The sequence below is a fragment of the Mauremys mutica genome, chromosome 12 (assembly GCF_020497125.1).
Source record: "Mauremys mutica isolate MM-2020 ecotype Southern chromosome 12, ASM2049712v1, whole genome shotgun sequence".
NCBI classification, from domain to species: Eukaryota; Metazoa; Chordata; order Testudines; family Geoemydidae; genus Mauremys; species Mauremys mutica.
Genome location: NC_059083.1, coordinates 77,282,825 through 77,306,076, shown reverse-complemented (window position 1 = coordinate 77,306,076; position 23,252 = coordinate 77,282,825). Strand labels below are relative to the sequence as shown.

Here is a 23,252-nt window from a genome sequence, read left to right as displayed (position 1 = left end):
TCTTACCTGGTGCTTTTTTTCAAGGCATTATTAATACTGTGCAGCATGTTACAACTTTACATGGAGCTATATATCTCTTAATGTAAAGATCCAAAGATACACATTTTAAAAATCTCTCACATAAACTGCAACAAACGTAACATACGAAAGTGCATTACACTGACTTTTAGAGTGTAAATATCAATAGAAAACAACAAAACAGGTGGTATAACATGAACGTTTATTTCAGCGTATCACCATATCTTCCTTTTCGAGGTGATGCAGGAGGTTAAAATCATTGAAGCCCCTGTACAATAGACCATTAGTTTTCATTGCATCCTTCATTTGGGTCAAGGATGGGATGATTACCATGTCATCATGAGAGTCCACCTCTGCATCCTTTTCAGATTTCACTTCAAATTGGTCTCTGAACTCAGTCACAATGTCATCATCAGAGACAGGTTGCATAGTAAAAGCATTGTCATCGATGTCTATCCACTCTTCAAATTCATGTCCATTGAGTCCTCTTGGTGGCTCAACAAGAATTGCTTCTGCCATAGTTGCAATCACCAGACCTCCTTTTTTCCAGCAATTGTTGAAGCACTGACGTCCGACCAGGCATTTGCAAGCATTAGAATGGCATCTGAAAGACTGATCTTCCTGCCCATCTCCACAGCAGGAGCTTTGTTGTTCTCATCATCATCAATGTGATGAAACACTGTGCAAGCCATTTGCTTATGGAAGTATGCCTTATCAGAACTGCCAATTCCCTGGTCACATGGCAGAAGGATAGAAGTTGTGTGTTTTGGGAGGAATTCAGGTTGGATATTCCTCAGTGTTACATCTTTCATCATGTGGGCTGTGCAGATGTCCACAAGTAGCAAAATCTTTGTCCTTTCATGGTCCCAACTTTTGATTCCAGTTCTTCAGCCACTCACCGAATAGATACCCCATCATCCAGGCGGATGACTTGGCAGCATAGTGGACTGGAAGATGTCTCAGATTTTTAAAACACCATGGGTTTTGACTTTTCCTGATGATGAAAAGGTCCTTTTTCTTATCAGTCATGGAACAGGCAACTAGAGCAGTAATTCTTTCTATAGACCTCTTTCCTCCTTTTTTATTGTCTATTTAAATGTGAGAGTGCCATCAGGCAGGGCTCGAAAGTAAATTCCACTTTCATCTGCATTCCAAATGTCTTCTTCAGCAAAGTCATGTCTCATTTTGATCCACTAATTTTCTAACCATTCTTCACATGATCTAAAGTCCGTGTCTTTGACTTCTCTCTTAAAAACAATCCCATCTTGTTTTTGAAAGCACTCAAACCAGCCAGTGCATGCCTTGAGGTTGGTAATGCCCAGGGTCACCACCAGTTCTTCTGATTTCTGCATCACCAACAGTCCACATAGGGGGTGGGTATTTCTCTCTCTGGCATTTCTGATCTGCTTTATAAACATGGGCTTGATCATAGGTACCTTGTCTGCCCGCATTGTTTTTTGTCTCCATTTTGTACAATGCTCTCCCTGCTTTAAGAATCTTAGACAATGTAAGTTGTGGAATGCCCAATTTCTGAGCTGCATATCTTCAGCTGGTCTTGGGAAGACTACTTCAGGACTCCAGAAGAGGGCATTTTTCGTCTGCAAAAAGCATCTTTCTTTTTCCTGCTATGTTGATCGACTCTCACATAAACGGCACAACTTGTTTTTTTTACACAGGGATTATGCTTTATACGTGTTACGTGCCCAAAAAACGCAAGATGTCATCAAATTCAGAACAGCTTTATTGGCTTATTACGTGTCGTTGCTCTTGACTGAATATCATATTACATGTAGTCAGTGTGCCCCTAAGTGATTCTTATAAGTAGAGTATTTTACCATGGTTAGTGTAGAAATGATTTTGTCCCAGTGGTTTTGATCACTGTATGTGGTTGATGCTTATATCAATAATTCTTATAAACGGAGTGTACTGTATTAGAATCTAGGTTTTCAGTCAACCCATTATTGAGATAAGGACCGGCTGCAAAGTTCAGTTATATATCTACATATGGATTCCACACTGTTTCTAGTAGAAGTTTGCAGGTGTTGGATCCTGGGTGTTTTAGTTTGGGAGTATTTCTATCTTTATGCAGTAGTTATTTCTAGATAACTCTAGGTACATTGCCATCTGTGGAGTAAAATACCTACCTCTTGTTGCATTCACAATTAAACTTAAGATTTTCTTATTAACTTTTTCCCAGCTAATCAAATTGAATGTGACCCAAAGCATCTACAAATATACCTGACCTAGAGAACAGAAACTCCGAGGGGAAAGACACACAGCTGGCAAAACTGGCTACATGTATAAAATTCCTGTGCTCACATTTTCAGTGTTGTAGTTATTGATCATCATGTTTTTTGTATAAACCACAGGTATAAAAACAGAAGTGATGGAAGATGAAAAAGCGCTGGAGGCAACATGGCTTTTGAATGAGAAAATTGTAGGGGTTGTATTTAACGATGACTTCTCCTATCGCCTCAGATTTCCTCCCAGGAATGTGATTGCTCCAAATGAGCATTTTGGAGAGATAGGTAATTAAAAATAAATAAATATGGCCAGATCCTCAGTTGGTGTAAATTAGCGTAGCTTCATTGAAGTGGATTTGGCCCTTAGTCTACATGATAGTCTCTGACCTAGAAAGAACCACCAATTTAAGTCTGTTTCATTGTTTGTAACAAAATAATAAAATCCAACAACACCAACATTCTTTTATAGATGGTAGAAACTGGTTTGTTTGTTTGTTTGTTTTGTTTGTTTTGGTTTGTTTGTTTTTAAATTGAGGATTTAGGCATATTCCTCCCTTTTACCTGAAATATTCCATCCCACTTGATACGTTACATTCCATTTCAGTCTTTTCCCGTGTCTCATCACATAGTGTCCATGCATGACAGATCAGCCTTGTGGTGTAGATTAATATGCGTTTTATACTTTACTTTTGCCCTGTAGTCTATTTTACACATCCAAATGCACTCCATATAAATAATGAAAATTACTAGCAAAATGTATCAACTGATGGTCGATGAGCACTGAACTAGCATCCTCAGGCCTCTGCTCTTTTGGGAGGCTATGTAGTGAAGTGAAGAATTGATTTGGTGTGGAGACTTTGTCTTCACTTTTCACCTTGAACCACAGTTGTTCAGGGCAGGAATGAGGCACTTAAGTGTAGCAGGGTGTGAAAATGCCTTCAGCACTGCAGACAATGGTATACCAGGTTTTTTGGTTTCTTCTTTGGTTTTGGGTTCTGCGTTTTTTGGCCAGCCAAAGATCGCAGTCAAGCAGCTTTTATTAGAAACTTTAAAAACACTAAATCATTGGGCATGTTGTAAACCATCTAAAGCATTAAAATAATATGCCCAGATCCTTAGTACAGAGCTGATCCTGTGCCACTGAAGTAAATGGGAGCTTTGACATTTCCCATGCACATTTAAGGCATTCAGGTGGGGAGCAGTGAGAAAAGAGAGACGCTGTCAGGTGTATCCACTGCAATGGGGTCTTGCTGTTATTACATGGGATGACGCTGAACGAGTCCAATACGCTGCTGATTCTTTGATATTTCCACTATCCTTGGGAGTTCGTTGCTTGCTGTTGTTGCAGAGTTGTTATTGTAGTACCATTAAATCTGAATTTCTTGACTTTTGTGGGATTAAAATTTCAACCTTGATATTGCATTAAAATGTTTGTTGTACACAGTTAAGTAATGTGCTTGACCTTTCATCTTTGCAGATTCTTGTTATAACTTTTCAGAATACTGTAACAGTCCAAAATATTGGTACAGAGGATTTCTATCACTGCAATCAAGCATTGATGCTGCTATTATAGAAGTAAGCAGAATTCTTGCACTGAAATTATTTTCTGTTTCTTCTTACCTGACCCTTAAACATTAAGCAAAACAAATCCTTCTGTGATCAGGGTTTTTTTAGTGCATGGAATTATTACAATGTAAAAAAAAAAAAAGTGATGGATCATCTTGTGTCGGGAACTTCTACCAAAGAACAAGGTGTGAAATAACTCAGAATCCCGAATGGTTTGCAGAAACTGACTACTTTTACTTTCATCTAGAAAACATGCACCCCTCCTAATCTCTGTGCAAAATTACAATCAGTTTTAAAAGTCACAAAATAGAAATGGTAAAACTTACCAAACGTATTGACACACACAACTTCCCATACCACCAGTGAAATGCAACTCACGCTTGCCCAGCAGCATGCAGCCCTAATCCAACTGGAACATCTAGTGGGTACGGACATACAGATTATAGCTGGATGATTATCTTTCAGAAGTAGCCACGGCCACTTTATATCATTTGAATCTGGCAAGGAGGTTTCAACTGTTCTTTCCACTATGGACCGTTGGACTGTAATTAATTCCTTTGCCATTTTGAGCCTACAGCTCCATTTGGGACTACATTTTAAATCCACTCAGAAGCTAAAGCTAGTGTGGAATACATCGGTCCATTTGGTAATTGGAGTATTTGGCTGCAAGCAGGCTCAACCAATGTGCTGTAATCTGGGCTGGATAGCTGAGGTTTTAGGGTAGGGTTGGTATTGACCTAGTCTAGGTTGGATAGTAGGAAACACTATTTCACTAGGAGGGTAGTGAAACATTGGAATGGGTTATCGAGGGAGGTGGTGGAATCTCTATCCTTAGAGGTTTTTAAGACCTGGTTTGACAAAGCCCTGGCTGGGATGATTTAGTTGGTGTTGGTCATGCTTTGAGCAGGGGTTGGACTAGATGACCTCCTGAGGTCTCGTCCAACCCTAATATTCTATGATTCTATGACCTCTAAAACCCTAAATGGCTTCAGACCTTCTTAAATGAGAGAATGCCTCTCTCCCAGTGCTATGCTGCTGCAGTTAAGATCTGCAGAGGTACTCCCCTCGACCCAAAGGAGGAGCTTTTGGAAGGCCGTTCTCTGTGCGGGCCTCTTTTCTTTGAAATGTGCCCCTTGTCCTTGGTCAACAATGACTCAAATCAGTTAAACTTCAGAGCATGCTGTATGGCGTCCCTTTTTAAGAAACCTGCTGAATGAGCAAATATTGTTAGGGATTGTGTGTCTGGACAGCGGATGGTTTGGTTTATTTTTGTGCTGCGTGGCTGTGTGTTATGGAGTTGCTATTTATTTTGATGATATATCGGTCTTGAAATATTTGGCAAGGGAGCCTAGAGCATTCTGAGAGGTGCCTCTTGTCATTTTAGAAAACGACAAAACATGACAATTGCTCATCTTACTCACTAAAGGTCTGAGAGAGTAGGTACGGGAGCCCTTGCAGCATGTTCCAAGGGCTAAAAAAATTGGGGTTTTTCAGATCAGCATAGGATGCTAATCTCAGAGCTAGAGTCTCACCTCTGAGAATTCTCTTCAGCCAGTCCCCAGCAGACCAAATGTAAGGAATGTTGTCAAGAATGCACAGCCTGATCTCCGCTGTTGGAATGATAAAGAGGAGAGGGGCTATCACTAAGGTAACCTGGCCTCAAAGTTTAGGGGGAAGATTTTAAAAGACACAAGTGGCATTTAGGCAGCTAACTCCCAGTTGCACCTTCAGAAACTTCCCCCTAGGTTCAAATTTGTGAATGCTCAAGAAAGAACCAATTCTTCATGATGGTTTCCATCTACTGAGATATTTACAGGGACATCCTTGACAAACCAGGCCTCAAGGCTTATCTCACGTCTATGTCTCATGGCTTGAAAGGTTTTGGCTGCAATACACAGTGGAAACCATTATAATTTCTAGCATTGGCATAGATTCCAAGGCCAGAAGGGACCCCTGTGATCATCAAGTCTGGCCTCCTGTGTAACGTGAGGTTTAAAGAGCAGTTGATGTTGGTTTATGCTTTAACTTCACCTAATTTCTTTTTAAAGAAACGTTATTTTTAAATGTTTTGGTTGTACATCTCTGCCCTGTTGCCGTTCTGTTCAAGTTCTTATTCTGCACCCATCTCCATTATGGGTCCTAGCACTGGATTTCGTTGCGTGCAACATTATAAACTCAGAGAGGGAGGTTGTCCGCTGAGAAATTTAGTGTTGTCAGTGTTAGTATTAAGACTAACGATTTTATTGTTATGTAATTATCTTGTATTGGGTACCTAGAGTGCCTAGAGGCCTCATTGTGCTAGCACTGTACACATATGTAATAAAAAGACAGTCCCTTGCCCCAAAGAGCTTACAGTCCAGGCATGTGCTCCCAAATGAATTAAAACCAGCAGGGGGAAGAGGAGAGGAGACCAAGACAACACTGAAATGATTGTTTAATATAATAAGCCGCATTCTCAGCACGTCAGTTTCCTAGCTATTGAGTGTTTTGCGGTAGTAGTGAGCTTTAAGGAGGGACTTGAAGGAGGATAGTGTTGTGGCTTTGCAGATTTATCATGCAGCTCCTCCTAAGAATAAGGGACAGCCTGGGAGACAGAGTGAAGGTGCTTGAGAGAGAACTGAGCTAGCGTATCATGAAGGCTGCCATTGCTGGGAGAGCGGAGGCATGTGGTCCTGGCTTGATATAACATACAAGAGGTGATAGGTTGAGCCGGGGGTAGGCCTTAAAAGATGGATATGTGGTGTTTGACAGAAGGATGAGAGAGACCCAGAGTAGGGAGGCAGAGAAGTGGTGATGTAATGAAAGCAACATGCTAGGAAGACAACCTCAGTGTCTGTATTTTGAGTAGACCTGAAGGGGGAAGTCTGCATTTCTCAAGGCCAGAAAGGAGAAGGTAGCAGTCATCAGAAATACATGATCTGTTTACAGCACCATTAACATTATTAAGTGACTTGTTATAATCCTGTACTATGACCTTATTTCATTACATAAAACTAAATTAAATGCTAACTTGAATTTTTTAGATGACGACAAATCATTCTGTCTGGGAAGAAATGAAATCGATTAGTGGTATCCGTATGGGATCATCATCTGTCATACCATCAATTACCCTGGAATATGGTTTTATCATTTTTATTCTTGCAATGTGTTTCTCTCCATTTATGCACTTTATGTCAATCAGTCTTACAAGAGAAAAAAGGAAGCTCAAGGTGTTGATGAAGACTATGGGGTTACAGGATGCAGCCTTCTGGTGAGTAACACAAGTAGCTGAAGTGCATAGGTTTACTGCCTTAAGTTAATAGTTGCCAAAATACATATATTCTTCAGTATTTGTAAAATGAATTGACAGTTTCCATCCACTTTCTCGCGGGCAGGAGGAACTCACTGAAAGAAAACAGCCAACCTCAATTAGATTGGCATCCCTATGGATAGCCTAAGCGGAGAGGCCAAGGACTGCGTGGACATTACCCCATTACCGTTAAAGGTTGTCCCTTCAGAATGTGATCGAGGTGCATTGTTTGGGGCAGTGTGTGGAATCTTGCTCTGCTACTGCCAGTATTTTTTTGAAGAGGATGGAGGCCTTCTTCAGTTTTCGAGGATGATATCCTAACAGGAACTCCACTGGAAAACTTTACAAAACAATGCAACTCTTAGGACTTGTGAACCTCTAGTTAATGAGCTGGTGCCCTTGAAAAAGTTACCAAATTGTATTAGATATTTTTTGTGCCTAACATGTATTTACTTAACGTCAGTAGGGACTATAACAGTGGTAAAGAATCCTGTGGCACCTTATAGACTAACAGACGTTTATAAGGTGCCAGAGGATTCTTTGCTGCTTTTACAGAACCAGACTAACACGGCTACCTCTCTGATACTTAACAGTGGTAAAGGGGATAAAAGTAGAAGAAAAAGGAATAAACTGTAGGAAGCTAAGCAGAGGTTAGAGAGAGCTGATGATATCATTGATTTTTGCAACCTGAAGGAGAGGCGATGTCATATGAGACCTGTAATAAGACAACCTGTGTGGAAGTCAGCTATGAATCTTTTCTTAAAAACCCTGGGACCCATTGTACCAACTAGATCTATGTATAGATCTCTTCTTCTCACAGGGCTGAGGGCTCAGACACTTCCAGGTCATCTTTCTCTCCTGGTCTTTAGACTCTGTGCATACACAGTGGTTGGTTGCAGTTCTGAACATCATCTCTCACTAGACTTATGGAAATGAGGGGGAAAATATAATACAGCCACAGACTGTAGTGTTTTCCCCTTCTCATGCTCTGCGAAGTCCCTGCCAGGTATAGGAGTCCTGGCAGCATAGTCATAGCTGGCCTGGAGACTCTCAGCTGACACAGATGGATGAGGCTTCCAAGCAGATGGCATTGCAAATCGTTGGTCCCCTGATATCTGTGGTGTTTGGGGCAAAGAGTACCTCCATTGGTGGAAAGATTAAGGAGTACAATCTAAGAAAGACCTGGCAGAACTCTCCTCCCCTTCAACCTTAATGCTCATTTCCCATGGGAGGGACAGATGGGTTCCCAAGCTCATTGTCTGTCAGTCTCCTTTGTATGATACCTTACTAATGTAACAACTGTATGTGAAATCCCTTCCACCCCAGGGGCACCTGTTCCAACCCCCCCGGGGTGAACACCCCCCCCCACAGGATATAACAAAGGGAGATATTTATTTACAGAGGGATGAGAGGAGAAAATCAACAAGGGGAAATATAGGGGGAGCAGTAGAACAGGGATGCTTCCAAACCAAGGCCCCACAGGCCCAGTGGTAGCACAGTCTGGAAGGGCAGACACTGAGCAACGTGTCTGCACACAGAGTTTGGGAGTCCTGAGCAAAGTTCCAGTCCAGTGGTGAGTCATTGGGGGCTCCTGGTTGCAGGGGCGGCTCTAGGAATCCAGCCGCCCCAAGCACGGCGGCATGCCTGCGGAGGGTCTGCTGGTCTGCGGCTCCGGTGGACCTCCCGCAGGCATGACTGCGGAAGGTCCGCCGGAGCCGCCTGCCGCCCTGCCGGCAAAATGCCGCCCCAAGCGCACGCTTGGCGCGCTGGGGTCTGGAGCCGGTCCTGCCTGGTCATCTTCGGTGCCCGCGAAACTTTTCCCCAACAAACCCTTCCGGTGTCCTCTCCTGCCGCTCTCTGCAAAGCCACCCAGAGCGACCACCTCCCCACTTAACTAGCTACAGCCTCCCTCCTTGTTCCCAGTGCAGAGTCACAAGCCCCAGTGCAGCTTTGGGCAGCCGTGATACTGGGTCCAGCTCCGGCCTGTCCTTCTCGGGCGATTCCCCCCTGGCACAGGGCTGCTCCTGGCTCCTGTCCTGGGCTGTCCCCAATCGGGCCTGTCCTCCTCAGGCAGGTTCTCCCTGCTTCACTTTTCCAGGGCCTGCTGACTGCCCCTCTCCCTCCCTGGAGTTTCCTTCCTTTTTTCTTACTCTCCCTCTCCTCCCTGGGAAAAAGATTTAAAGGGGCCATGCTCCCTAAACCCCAAAGGGATTACACTAACAATGGGATTTGCCATATGGCTGAAATCATGACAACAGTAATCAATTATCCAGAAAGATAACAATATATTTTCATTTTTAGGTTATCCTGGAGTTTGCTGTATGCTGTTTGTGTTTTGATTATGGCCAGTCTGCTGACAGCTGTCACGATTAATGAATATTTCTACACAAGCAGCTTCTTTCCAATATTACTTCTGTTTTTCTTTTATGGCATAGCATCTGTAAGTTGGGATTTTAAAATGAAATTTCTCCACGTTCTAAGTTTAAAATTTCTATGAGCCACATTGCTACTAGTCGTAGGGCAGATCGGAGAGTGGCCCAACACTGTAGCTTTTCTGTAGTCACAGTCATTGAAGAAATGATCTCTCTAAATCTCATTTCATCTCATAATTGGACATTATTTGAATTACTGTCCAAAGAATTTACAGACACTAGACTCTGTGGGCTATGGACAAAAGTGAATTTTAATCTCAAATCCATCCACGAAGACCAATTTTCTTTACAGAACTTTGAGAGAGGGAACATATAATGTCTGTGCCCATGGAATCCTATAGTTGCCAGTAAATAATGAAATGGTTTCTGTGCTGCATGCCACTTTAATTTTATGAAATAAAACTGCCCAAATATAACTCTTTAAATTTCCCCCTTCTTCCCCACTTCCATAGATAGAAGATGAGAGAGTGATTCCACTAGGCTCTTAAACGACAGTAGTCATGATATTGATCAAGATTTCCCACATGAACATGATTTGTTGGGGGAAGAGTCAACATGGCTATTATAAAGGGAAATCATGCCTCACCAATCTACTAGAATTCTTTGAGAGGGTCAACAAACATGTAGACAAAGGCATTCCTGTGGCTATAGTGTACTTGGACTTTTAGAAACCTTTGACCAGGTTCCTCACCAGAGGCTTTTAAGCAAAGTAAGCAGTCATAGGATAAAAGGGAAGGTCTTCTCATGAATCAGTAACTGCTTAAAAGACAGGGGAAAAAGGGTAGAAATACATAGTCAGTTTTCAGAATGGAGAGAGGTGAATAATGTGCTGGCACTAGTGGTGTTCAACATATTCATAAATCTGGAAAAAGGGGTAAACAGCAAAGTGGCAAAATTTGCAGATGATGCAGTCTGCTTTGGACCTAACTATCCTGAGTAATTTTGTAAGGAGTTACAAAGGGACCTCACAAAACTGGATGACTGGCAACAAAATGGCAGGTGAAATTCAGTGTTGACAAATGCAAAGCAACACACACTGGAAAATATAATCCCAACTTCACAGACAAAATGATGGGTCTAAATAGGCTGTTAGACAATTAAAGGAGGATATGGTAGAGGTCTATAAACTCATGAATGGTGTGGAGAAAGTGAGTAAGAAAGGGTTATTTACTCCTTCATATAACACAAGAACTAGGGGTCATCAAATGAAATTAATTAATAGACAACAGGTTTAAAACACACATAAGGAAGTACTTCTTCACACAACACGTAGTCATCCTGTGGCACTTGTTGCCTAGGGATGTTGTGAAGGCCAAAATTATCACTGGGTTCGAAAAGAATTAGATAACGTAGGAATAGCCATACAGGGTCAGACCAATAGTCCATCTAGCCCCGTACCCTGTTTTCTGACAGTGACCAATGCAAGGTGCTTCAGAGGGAGATAAGCTCATGGAGGAGAGGTCCATCAATGGCAATTAGCAAAGACGGTCATGGAGGCAACCCCATGCTCTGGGTGTCCCTACCCTCTGACTGCCAGAAGCAGGGAGTGGATGACAGGATGAATCACTCAGTAATTGCCCTGTTCTGTCCATTCCCTCTGGAGCACCTGGCATTGGCAACTGTCGGAAGACAGGATACTGGGCTAGCTGAACCCTTGGACTGACCCAATATAGCCGTTCTTATGTTCTTAATTATTTGACTAGAGATATATTTACTTGTGCAAGTACAAATATTATTTATTGATGATACTTGGTCACATACATGCATGAAAAGAGAAACCACCTGGAATTAACCATTTCTAGTGTTACCTAAAACTTGAAGGTTATCGTCTCCCGAGCTTTGACGTTACTGATGGATGTAGAACTAACCTGTTTTCTTTACCCTAATTGTTGTCAGCACCTTAATTTTTCATCGTTTTTCTGTGCCAAAAAGAGTATTAAAAACCCCACAAAATTATGTGAATCAGTGACAAACTAATAGTTAAAGAGAATTTAAGAAAACAAAAAACAAACCAACCAACCCAACAAAAAATTAGGCCTTCATTGGGGGCAGGGAGAGGGGTGTTACCTGAAATCTGGATGTGTATTAAATTAGTAGGTGAAGAAAATGGAACAGTCCCAGAAAATAGAGAGAGTTTATAAGTGAAATTGACTGAAACAATTGTACTAAAAGGACACCCAGCTACTATGTAAAATAAAACACACACACAATTAATATAATACCCATATATACCCTAGAGCACGGGGTCTCAATCTTTTTCTTTCTGTGGCCCCTTCCACCCCCCCCCCCCCCCCGCAGCCCAGTTGTGCCACAGCAACTGTTTTTCTGCATATAAAAACCAGAGCTGGCATTAGGGGAGTAGCAAGCAGGGTGGTTGCCCAGGTCCCCACACCGCTGAGGGCCCCGCAAAGCTAAGTTTCTCAGGCTTTGGCTTCCGCCTCAGGTGGCGTGTCTCAGGCTTCAGCCCCATACGGGGGGGCTTTGGTTTTCTGCCCTGGGCCCCAATGAGTCTAATGCTGGCCCTGCTTGGCAGCCCCCCTAAAACCTGCTCGTGGCCCCCCAGGGGGCCCCAACCCCCTGGTTAAGAACTACTGCCCTAGAGACCCTGAATATGGGTTCGTTTCAGTCAGGGCCGGCTCCAGGGTTTTTGCCGTCCCAAGCAGCAAAAAAAAAAGAAGCCGCAATCGCGATCTGCGGCACTTTGGTGGCAGCTCTACCGCCACCACTTCATTCTTCAGCTGCAGGTCCTTCACTCCGAGAGGGAGCGAGGGACCTGCCGCCGAATTGCCGCTGAAGAGTCGGACGTGCCGCCCCTTCCCCTTGGCCGCCCAAAGCACCTGCTTGCTGCGCTGGTGCCTGGAGCCAGCCCTGGTTTCGGTCTGAAGTGTTTACAGCAAGTCAAGTCATGAACGTCTGCGGATAGGCCACGTCCTACGGTGCTGCACAGGTGCAGTTCCCACTGACTGTAGCCTCTCCAGCTTGTCTCCTAAAGGCCAACTCTTAACTCAGTGGCTCTCCCTAGCATGTCCGACATAATGCGTATGATGCATTTTAAACCTCTGATGGAAATGTGTTCTGCTAACTGGAAGCTTCCTTATCTGCAGATCCACTTCTATTTCATGCTCAGCTCCCTCTTAAAGAAGCCTAAAGTCACCAGCTCTGTTGGAATCCTCCTCACCTTTTTCTCTGCATGTCTGAGCTTTATTACATTGGTGAAAAAACTTCCTGCACCCTTGGAATGGGCTTTTGGTCTCCTCTGCCCCTTTGCCTTTATTACTGGAATCTCAAAGGTATGGTGAATTATTTGGAGCACACATGCAGGAAAGCTGTAGCTGGTAGCTAACTGGCTGTCTGTGCCTGACAGTTGCCAGGCTAGGATACTGCTTATTATGTACGATGGTAGTATTTAACGGTGCCAGTGTTCTAATGCTGTACAAACACTGCCCCAGAAAGTTTGCCGCTCGCTAGTTTTCAAGTGTCCAGCAAGTGCAGTTTTCATGCATGCCTACACGTTGGTGAAAAACTGTCCGTTTGCTACAGTTTCCCCATATGAAGAAAGCAATCATGACATGTGAATGTAATTTGTCTGTACTGGGTTATATTGCCTCCAATAGAAAAGTCTGACATATGCCCCAAAATGATGATATGAGGTTGTATTTCGCTGGTGTGAATCTGTTTCTAGAGCACTTTTGAATGAAAGCTTACACACTCCCTCTTGTTAGTAGAAATGTGTTTCTAGTGAGGAAAAGAAACTAAAAGGAGGGTGGGGGGAATATAGTGCTGGACTTCCCAAAGCAACTTTGGATAACTGCGTTGCATAAATTTCATCAAAATTCTGACCTTATGTGCCTAGTTTTTCAGCTGATGATTCTTAATCTTTGTTTTTTTTCCTTTCAGATTTTACATTTAGAAAAATATGGAATAGGTTTCTATTTTTCTAACATTATGGAGGAATCATATGCTGTATTTACAGCCTATGTCCTACTGATTTTTGACAGTGTTTTATATATGCTATTGGCTATCTATTTTGATAAAGTTTTGCCTGGTAAGTATATTTATAATTAAAATTCGATATATGTTCTTTTATACATACACTTGCTCTTATAATTCTCTCTCTCTTCCCCTAGGCCCCCTGCCCCCACTTATTTCAAAGCAGTACAAGTAATGATAGAATAACACTGAACGAAGGAAAATGTAGAATTAGAATTTACCATCCCACATCGGGTGGATCCGCTAATGTCTCTTTCATCTGTAACTGGTGTTAAACAATATTTCCAGACAACAGACTATGGATTGCGTGTGGATTCCTAGATAAGCCCACATCTCATAAGGAGCCCCTTTGATCCCCTCTTCCTTGTCCTCTTCAACCAAGAATCAGCCTTCATATCACACTTTAGGTAGCCTCAACCTTTTAAAGTAAAATTAATAGAGACAAGCTATTAGCTTGTTGTTCAGATTTGGCTGATGTTCACAGCTGGGAATACTAACAGTCATATGAAATGTGGACCCTCGAATATGAAAATATCATCCAAAGCTGAATGTCCCACGGCTCCAGTACGTGCTCTCTGGCATCATACGCTGTACAGAACAGAGTTAAGGCAATCCAGAGCCCCTGCGACATGGCCCTGCTCCCCACTTCCAGTGTTAGCGGCATTCCCCACCCCTCCCTGTCCCCCAGCAGCAGAACCTCCCTTTCCCCCAGGGGTAGTAGCAAGTAAGGTCATATACAAAACTTATCCCAGCAGCCAGGGTGTTTCTGCTTGCCTGGGGCCCACTGCACTCTTTCCTCCTGCCATGTGCACAGTGGGTGAGAGCCCTCAAAGCAGTCCTGGAGCAAACCCCTGTTGGAATGGGTCAAACCCCTCACACCTATGGACTCAGGTGGACGTTTCTGCATTCGGTTTCCTTCAGGTCACATTCTCAGCATTTCCTTTGCAATGCCAAGGACTCAAAACAGATGTTTTTAAATGGTGTCTGAGATTCAGAGGTCATTAAATGATTGCAGGAGCCAGAGCCCTAAGCACAGCCCTGTAGTGCCTGTGCCTTAACCCAGCTCTGTGACGAGAGCAAACGAGGCCAGGGAAGCTAAAGAAATACTAATGATATGCTCCTACCTCTTAAGCCATTGCTGTCAGCCTGAGAAACTGGCCAAAATTATTCAACTATGTTTGGGAAATGTGATTTCCCCCTTCACCTTCCATTTTGCGTATGTAGGTTTTTTTTCTTCTCATGATAGCTTAAATCCTGAACCCAGCACCTGGTGCTAACAGCTAGGACAGCCACTTGAGAAATTAACCATAGGCCCGATCCTTGGGCTGAAGCTGCAGGACAGAGTCTACTTTAGCCTAATGATTAAAGTAACCTGAGGAGAGGCTTTACATGAACCGCCTGTGCAGAGGGATGGGTGGAAACATCTGCAGAGTAGTGGATTTCCGCCTGTCTCTTAAGTGCTGTTATGCCCAGAATGGATTCTGTAACACATGGGCGTGTGAACCCAACCACACAAAGCCCTCCTATTTTGCTGGAGAGATGTACCAGTTCTTCTAACAGTTGGTCTTTTGTGGCTGTAGAGGACTGGATTGGCTCAGTGCTGAAATCAATGATGAGTCAGATGTTTAAAGGTAATTGGGGGCCGCAAGATGCCAAAAGGTGCCTAATGGGATTTTTAAAGGCGCTAAGGGCCTAGGCACATTTGAAAATCCTGCTGGGTGCCCATCTGCATCATTAGGCACATAAATACCTTAAAAAATTTGATGCTTAGAAGTGTTTAATGCCATGAATGAGGCTTTAGTCTACTATGTCTGGTTAAACTAAAGATTCATCATCTTTGTTCCCAATTAGACAAATATGGTATGAAACATCCCCCTTTGTTCTGCCTGAAGCCATCATACTGGTGTAAAAGCAAGAGAGGTTATGCTGATAAGAGACCTGAAACTGAACAAAACCATGAACGTATCTTCAATGACAGCATGGAGCCAGTGCCTCCAGAGTTTGACGGGAAGGAAGCCATCAGGTAAAACTCTACTGCATATAAGAAGAAACCTATAGATTACATATGGTATCGGAGGATTAGCAGAGCTCACCTGCAGCTGTTGCTATCCCTGCTCCAGCTATCAATTTAGCTTTACTTCAGCCTACTCCACTTTCCCTACGTGGGATTTTTGCGAGAATACGTTCTTTCACAAAGCGCTGTTACCATGCAGATGAGATTAGGAACCAAATCAGGCCAGTCATACATGAACTGAGCCAAATTGTAAATTGGTTTTGTGATGCTAATTTTGTCCAAAAATAACTATGGTGGGGGGAACCCAAACTCCTTATATCTGCAACCTACTTCAGATCTGATCTCCAAAGCCTTCAAAGGTAAAAGGACACTCTGATGTAACGTTATATATTTATACATGAAGGAGCTGATCTTCCACCCTGTGTAGACATTGACACTTGTGAAAGGGGATTGTAAGGGTACGTCTACACTACCCAGATCGGCGGGTAGCGATCGATCTATTGGGGGATTGATTTATCCTGTGTAGTGTAGATGTGATAAATCGATCCCTGATCGCTCTCCCGTTGACTGCTGAACTCCAGCAGTGCGAGAGGTGGAAGCAAAGTTGACGGGGAAGCCACGGCGCGCCGCGAGGATGCAAAGTAAGTAATTTTAATTCGATCTAAGATCTAAGACTTCAGCTATGCTGAAGATGCGTATTTTAGATCGATTTCCCTGCCCCCCCAGTGTAGACCAGGCCTAAAAGGTTACCAGATGAGGTATACATTGCCTTGCACAGGTGTAAATTACTAGGGAGGTAGGGTGATCTAGTGGAGAGAGCACTGGACTGGAAGTCCAGAGACCTGAGTTCTATTCTGGGCTCTGCTGTTTGTTGACTGACCTTGGGGAAGTCACTCTGCTGCCCTGTGCCTCAGTTTCCCCATCTGTAAAATGGGGATAATGTTACTGACCTCCTTTGTAAAGCACTTTGAGATCTACTGAAGCAAATCATTATATATGATCAAGGTGGTATTATTTATTATGGCGCAAGGCAGTATTTACTCAATAATTGGAATCCAGTGCTAATGATAACTTGCTTCCCTTCCTTTAGACTCAACAATATTAAAAAAACATATAAAACAAAGAGCAAGAAAACAGAAGCTTTGAGAGGTATGAAAAGTTTCTTAAACCTTTTTGCTTGGATTTTAACTAAAAATGAACCCAATCAGTTCTGAAATCTTAGGGCTGCTCTTTTCTTATTGTGAGACGATACCGTAATTCTGCTTATCTGTACTTATTAACATGTAAATCTAGGGACATTGCAAATGTTTTCTTTGCAACATTTCATCCCTGTTAAATAAGAAGAAAAAATAGTAGCTGTCAAAAATGTTGAAATCAAAAGGTGGAAGAAGTAAAGAAGCCAAATTTGTATCCACCATGAGTGTTTGAAAGACTATCTTTACTAAGAATAAAAGGGAGTGAGCATTGTAGGAACAGAGTAAAGCAATTTAAGATATTTCTAAAAGTTATTACATCTGTCTCTCTTTTAGGGTGACCAGATAGCAACTATGAAAAAATGGGACCTATTTAAGAAAAAGTCCCAAAAAACAGGACTGTCCCTATAAAAACGGGACGTCTGGTCACCCTCGTCTCTTTCCCCCCATTGCACCTTCTTTACTAATATAATGAAAAAATTCTTGCAATTTTGAACCTGGTTACTGAAGATGTAACTCACATTATGGGTTCTGAATTTCTGACTTTGCTTATCTCTTCTTAGACAGAAATCTTATTTCTTTAATTGTCATGTTTGGCGCCTGGACACCAGACTTTGGTGATGGGCACATAGAAAGAGACAGGAAGGACTTAATTTACTTCACAAACTTTAATCCTAACATAATACTATTTTTCTACTAGGTTTGTTCTTAAATATTTATGAAGGCCAGATCACTGCGTTACTTGGTCATAGTGGAGCTGGAAAAACTACTCTACTAAACATCCTCAGTGGACTTTCCCAGCCATCAGATGGTACGATGATACACTTCTAAACTGAAAGGAAGAACGTGCTTGATTTCAAATTTCAGCGTGGTAGCCTTGTTAGTCTGTATCAGCAGAAACGAGGAGTCCTTGTAGCATTCCCCAGCTGCTCACCGCACTCGGCTCCAGACAGCCCCAGTTCCTGCATCAGCACAGCTGCGGCTCTGCCTCCAGCGCAGCTCCCCAGGCTGCCCCTCTGGCTGGTGCGACTCTGCTCCCGGCCCAGCTCTGCTCTCTGGGCTGGTCCTTTCTGGCTCTGTCCCCGGCCCAGCTCCAGCCCCTGCTCTCCCCTTAGCTCGGCCCTGCGCTGCCTCGGGCAGCTCCAGCACACACGGAGGACCTTAGAGACTAACAAATGTATTTGGGCATAAGCTTTCCTGGGCTAGAACCACTTCATCAGATGCATGGAGTGGAAAATACAGGAGCAGGTATAAATACATGAAAGGATGTGGGTTGCTTTACCAAGTGCGAGGTCAGTCTAACAAGATAAAACGATTAACAGCAGGATACCAAGGGAGGAAAAATCACTTTTGAAGTGGTAGAGTGGCCCATTACAGACAGTTGACAAGAAGGTGTGAGTAACAGTAGGGAGAAATTAGTATTGGGAAATTAAATTTAGGTTTTGTAATGACCCAACCATTCCCAGTCTTTATTCGGGCCTAATCTGATGGTGTCCAGTTTGCAAATTAATTCCAGTTCTGCAGCTTCACATTGGAGTCTGTTTTTGAAGTTTTTTCATTGAAGAATTGCCACTTTTAGGTCTGTTATTGAGTGACCAGAGAGGTTGAAGTGTTCTCCTGCTGGTTTTTGAATGTTATGATTCCTGATGTCAGATTTGTGTCCATTTATTCTTTTGTGTAGAGACTGTCCAGTTTGGCCAATGTACATGGCAGAGGGGCATTGCTGGCACATGATGGCGTATATAACCAATCCTTTCATATATTTATACCTGCTCCTGTATTGTCCAATCCAGGCATCTGATGAAGTGAGTTCTAGCCCACGAAAGCTGATGCCCAGATATATTTGTTAGTCTCTAAGGTGCCCCAAGGACTCCTTGATTTCAAATGTGCTTGGGTGAAAGAACAAAGGACACATCATCAATCTTTCTTTGTTCATGTGTACAGGTTCTGCAACTATATACAAGTACAAACTATCAGAAATAGAGGATCTGGAAGAAATTAGAGCATTATATGGGGTTTGCCCACAATTCAACGTTCAGTTTGAAGTTTTAACAGTGAAAGAAAATCTGCGAGTTTTTGCTGAAATCAAAGGGATTCAGTCCACTGAGGTAGAGTATGAGGTAAGTCAGGGGTTCTCAAACTTCATTGCACCGCGACCCCCTTCAGACAACAAAAATGTCTACACGACCCCAGGAGGGGGGAACCGAACCCTGAGCCCACCCAAGCCCTTGTCGCCTCAGGCTGGGGAGGGAGGGACAAAGCCGAAATCTGAGGGCGTCAGCTCCAGGCAGGGGGCCTGTAACCTGAGCCCCACTGCCCAGGGCTGAAGCCAAAGCCTGAGCCCCGCCACCCACCACCAAAGCCCTTGGACTTTGGTCCCGAGTGGTGGGGCTTGGGCTTGAGCCCCGGGCCCCAGCAAGTCTAACGCCAGCCTTGGCGACCCCATTAAAATGGGGTCGCGACCCACTTTAAGGTCCCAACCTGTTGTGTATTTGGTTGTCATGGTTTTGTTGCTATGGCAACTGAGTTAGATTATTATGGGTTAGCTCAACCGGTTTCAACCGGCTGAGAAGCTCTCTGTAGATATGTAAATAAAATGGAGGTTTTGGTTAGCTGCCTGCTCTCTGGCCTCAAGTGATTGCTTCCTACACGGGCTGCCCCAAGGATATAACACAACCCACAGTTTGAGAGCTGCAGAGGTAAGTATATGTTCACTTGGAAAGGAACTTCTACTTCACAGCATCATATTGGAAATGGAAAAGGTTCAGAAAAGAGCAACAAAAATGATTAGGGGTATAGAACAGCTTCTGTATGAGGAGAGATGAATGAGACTGGGACTTCTCAGCTTGGAAAAGAGGCGACTAAGGGGGGATATGATAGAGGTCTATAAAATCATGAGTGGTGTAGAGAAAGTAAATACTCCTCCTCATAATACAAGAACAAGGGGCCACCAAATGAAATTAACAGGTAGCAGGTTTAAAAACAGACACAAGAAAGTATTTTTTCATGCAATGCACTCTCAGCCTCTGGAATTCCTTGCCAGAGGGTGTTGCGAAGGCCAATACTCTAATGGGGTTCAAAAGGGCGCTGGATAGATTCATGGAGGATAGGTATGACATCTCAATCCGCGTAGTTTCTGCAGGATGAGTAGAACTGGAGGTTTCAGGAGTGATCTAGTTGAATGTGACACCTGGACCTCAGGAGCGCAAACCTGGCCAGGCTGCTGTCAGATAAACACAGGCCTCTCAGCATGTAACGTTGGCCTGTGGGCATGCTTAATCAAGATCTTACTACAATTCTTCTTGCTCTTGTTCTTGCTGCATCACTGTTTTCTGACAAAAAAGCATCCAGGACCAGCTGACAGACACACATGTTGTTGTGTAACCACTGTAGTTATGTGAAACGGTTACTTGCAAGTTTATATTTCGGGAATAATAGTACCCAAAAGCCTAAATATACCAGTCCTTGACATTTATTTTTCTGTCATTTTCCAGGTGCAAAAAGTTTTGAAACTGATGGATATTATCAACATTCAGGACACCCAAGCTAATAAACTGAGTGGTGGACAAAAAAGAAAGTTGTCTCTTGGGATAGCCATGTTAGGAGATCCACAGGTGAAAAGGAGTGGTCATATGCACAACTAGTGTTTGTATTGTATGTATTTAAACACAGTCTCTGCAAAGAGATCCTGCAAAGACTTACGCACATACTTATCTCTACACACTGTGAGCACTCTAGCTCCTATTGATTTCAATAGTACTCCTCATAGTGCGTAAAGTTAGATACATGAGTATATCTTTGCAGGATTGAGACCATACAAAATACATTTTCATGCCACTAATTTATAAACATCATCTCAAACAATATGATGTGTCCAAGGAGCAAGACTGGAAATATTCTGACTCCAGAATATTGACTGAAATTTACTTAACAAACAAAAGAAAGATAAATTGAGGCTACATCAATACCATGTTTAGCACAAACAAAAAGGATAATAAATAAATAAACTAGGAAAACCAGTAAAAATACAGACATAGGGCTTGTCTCCATAGACACATCCAGGAAAGTTAAATTGAATTAACTAAAGGTCTGGATTTAAAGTGGATTATTTAAACCATATTAAATCTCTGTGTGGACACTACCATTCAAAATTAAAGTGGCCTTAATTCAGTTTAGTTTAATTCACTTCCAAAGCTAATTAAAGCCACTTTAATTATGAAGAACAATGACCACACAGGGATTTAGTGTGGTTTAACCAATCCACTTCAAATTCATACCTTTAGTTAATTCAGATTAACTTTCCTGGATGCCCCCCATGGAGAAAAGCCTGTAGAGTTGCATTTTGATGTTAAAATCATCTGAAAAGAAAATTAAGGAGTAATAACAACTGAAATCTGTAAATATACCAAAAATTATTCATTGTAACTGAATCTGAATGCAATATTGCCAACCTCAAGTGTTTTGAAAATCTTGAGTCAGTTCCCAAAAATCATGCGTTTCATGTAAAAATCATGATATTTAAAAAAAATCTAGGGGTTCTGTTTATTTGCTTTCTGGGTTTTGCGCCATTAAGGTGCCCTCAGATCATGTTTTCTGTCATTTCCCTGCAACCAAGAGGGATGCAAACTTTATTAAAACATGGTAGCTGAGACTCTCATGCAGTCTCTTGACTCCAGCAGCTGGAGCTGTAAGAGAAACATCAATTTTCATGAGACTCGCACTAAAATCATGAGAGTTGGCAACACAGTGAAGGTCTGATTTCACTCCTGTCTGCAGGTTTTGCTATTAGATGAGCCAACTGCTGGATTGGATCCCCGCTCCAGACACTATGTGTGGACTCTACTGAAAGAACGTAGAGATGGTCGAGTGACTCTATTCAGTACCCAATTCATGGATGAAGCTGATATCCTTGCTGGTGAGACCAGCTTATCTCATTAGATAATAAGATTTTATAAGTAGATGAAATAAGATTTTATAAGCAGAGTTTTCTTTTAGAATGAACCTTGCTCAGGCTAAACTCTTAGGATGAAATCTTGGTACCATTGAATCAGTGGGAAAATTCCCATTGACTTTAGTGGTACCAGGATTCCATCCTCATTGCCTTTAATAGAAGTTTTGACTTCTAAGTTTCAATAAGGACTGAAAGGTTGGGAAGAAAATCTCGTTGAACTGCAATGAAGCAATTCAAGGCTTTGTGCTTCACTGATAAGTTGAGTTTCACTATATCCAAGTTCACCGTAAACTGGTTCTGCTTTAGAATCATAGGGTTACGAGGGCCCACATATAGTGTGAATTCATGTCCATCTGCTGTTGACTATTTATCCTGGGGGGGTGTCTTTTTTTTTTTTTAATTAAAATATATCATTTTAATAGTCCTCTGGTCAGAAATGTGGAGGCTTTGCTGCAATACTGAAGCACCTGTCTCGTCCTGCAAATGAATGAGCAACTCTGTAGTCCAGTTTGCTATCCTACCGTTTTCACTAAATAATTTCCCCTTTCATTTCCCGACATTAGCATCCTTCCTTTGTCATGCTCTTGATCTGGTTGCAGAGATTATTTTAATTCCTTCACATCTCTATTAACATTACAATAACATCTGAGATACCATTCTAATTCTGAATGTACATGTGGCTGTGAAATAGTCTTATTGTGTCATCCTCACCCACAGCAGCCCCCTTACCTAATGTCACCACAACCTCATTGTACGCTTTCACTGCTTATGCTCTTTGTAAGAGACAAGGTAGATGAGGTAATATCCTTTACTGGACCAACTTCTGCTGGTAGAAGGGACAAGCTTTTGAGCTTCATGGAGCTCTTCCTCAGGTCTGGAGAAGGTAACCAAGCTAAATACAAGATGGGGCAGATTGTAAAACATAAGGGATTCACACATGTTGTAGGAGACTGCTTAAAATGAAGCAGGCAATTAATACTGCTGCAGTCATAAGACAATGGAGGGTTAGTAGGCAGCAGGTGTGTTACAAATTGTTGTAATGGGGCCATAAAACTAGTGTTTCTGTTAAGTTCATGGTTTTCAGTGTCCAGCGTAGCCATGAATTGAAGTTCCCAGGCTCATCTTTTGAAGATGTTCTACAGGTTTCCTTTGAGAACAAGGCTTGGGAGGTCAGACATGGAGGGCTTGCTTTGTGAAAAGTGTTTTGATGGGGTGTTTTTTGTCTTTTATCATTGTTCTATGAGAGTTCATTTGCGAGCAGAGTAATTGTCTGGGGCATTAAATGCACTGGATGAGTTACGCCATACTGTGATAGGCATGTGCAGAACCCCTGGATTTTGAAAGGTGTGTTGTGGGGGGTATCCATCATCATAGCTGTGGACATATGTCTCCAGGTTTTGCACTTGTTGCTCTGTTAGGGTCAGGTTGCTTTCTGTAGTCCTTCTATTGCCCTTTTCCTTTGTCTATTTCACCCTTGGCGGTCTGTCTTTTATCATATTGCTCCTATTCTTGCAATGGTTTCCCATGTGTCCAGCATGCACCCCATCTGTCTTAAT

The 23,252-nt window shown here is 42.6% G+C and overlaps 1 protein-coding gene across 1 annotated transcript in view; it reads left to right on the top strand.

Moving 5' to 3' along the window:
• LOC123347019 overlaps positions 1-23,252 on the top strand; it is a 126,424-nt gene that overhangs the window by 8,581 nt on the left and 94,591 nt on the right. The window contains exons 4-15 of the mRNA XM_044984445.1: positions 2,388-2,546; positions 3,739-3,836; positions 6,851-7,077; positions 9,418-9,556; positions 12,653-12,838; positions 13,446-13,593; positions 15,390-15,561; positions 16,643-16,701; positions 17,446-17,556; positions 18,690-18,865; positions 20,240-20,359; positions 21,522-21,660. Coding sequence (XP_044840380.1) covers positions 2,388-2,546; positions 3,739-3,836; positions 6,851-7,077; positions 9,418-9,556; positions 12,653-12,838; positions 13,446-13,593; positions 15,390-15,561; positions 16,643-16,701; positions 17,446-17,556; positions 18,690-18,865; positions 20,240-20,359; positions 21,522-21,660 — 1,734 coding nt within the window. The remainder of the gene's footprint in view (positions 1-2,387; positions 2,547-3,738; positions 3,837-6,850; positions 7,078-9,417; positions 9,557-12,652; positions 12,839-13,445; positions 13,594-15,389; positions 15,562-16,642; positions 16,702-17,445; positions 17,557-18,689; positions 18,866-20,239; positions 20,360-21,521; positions 21,661-23,252) is intronic.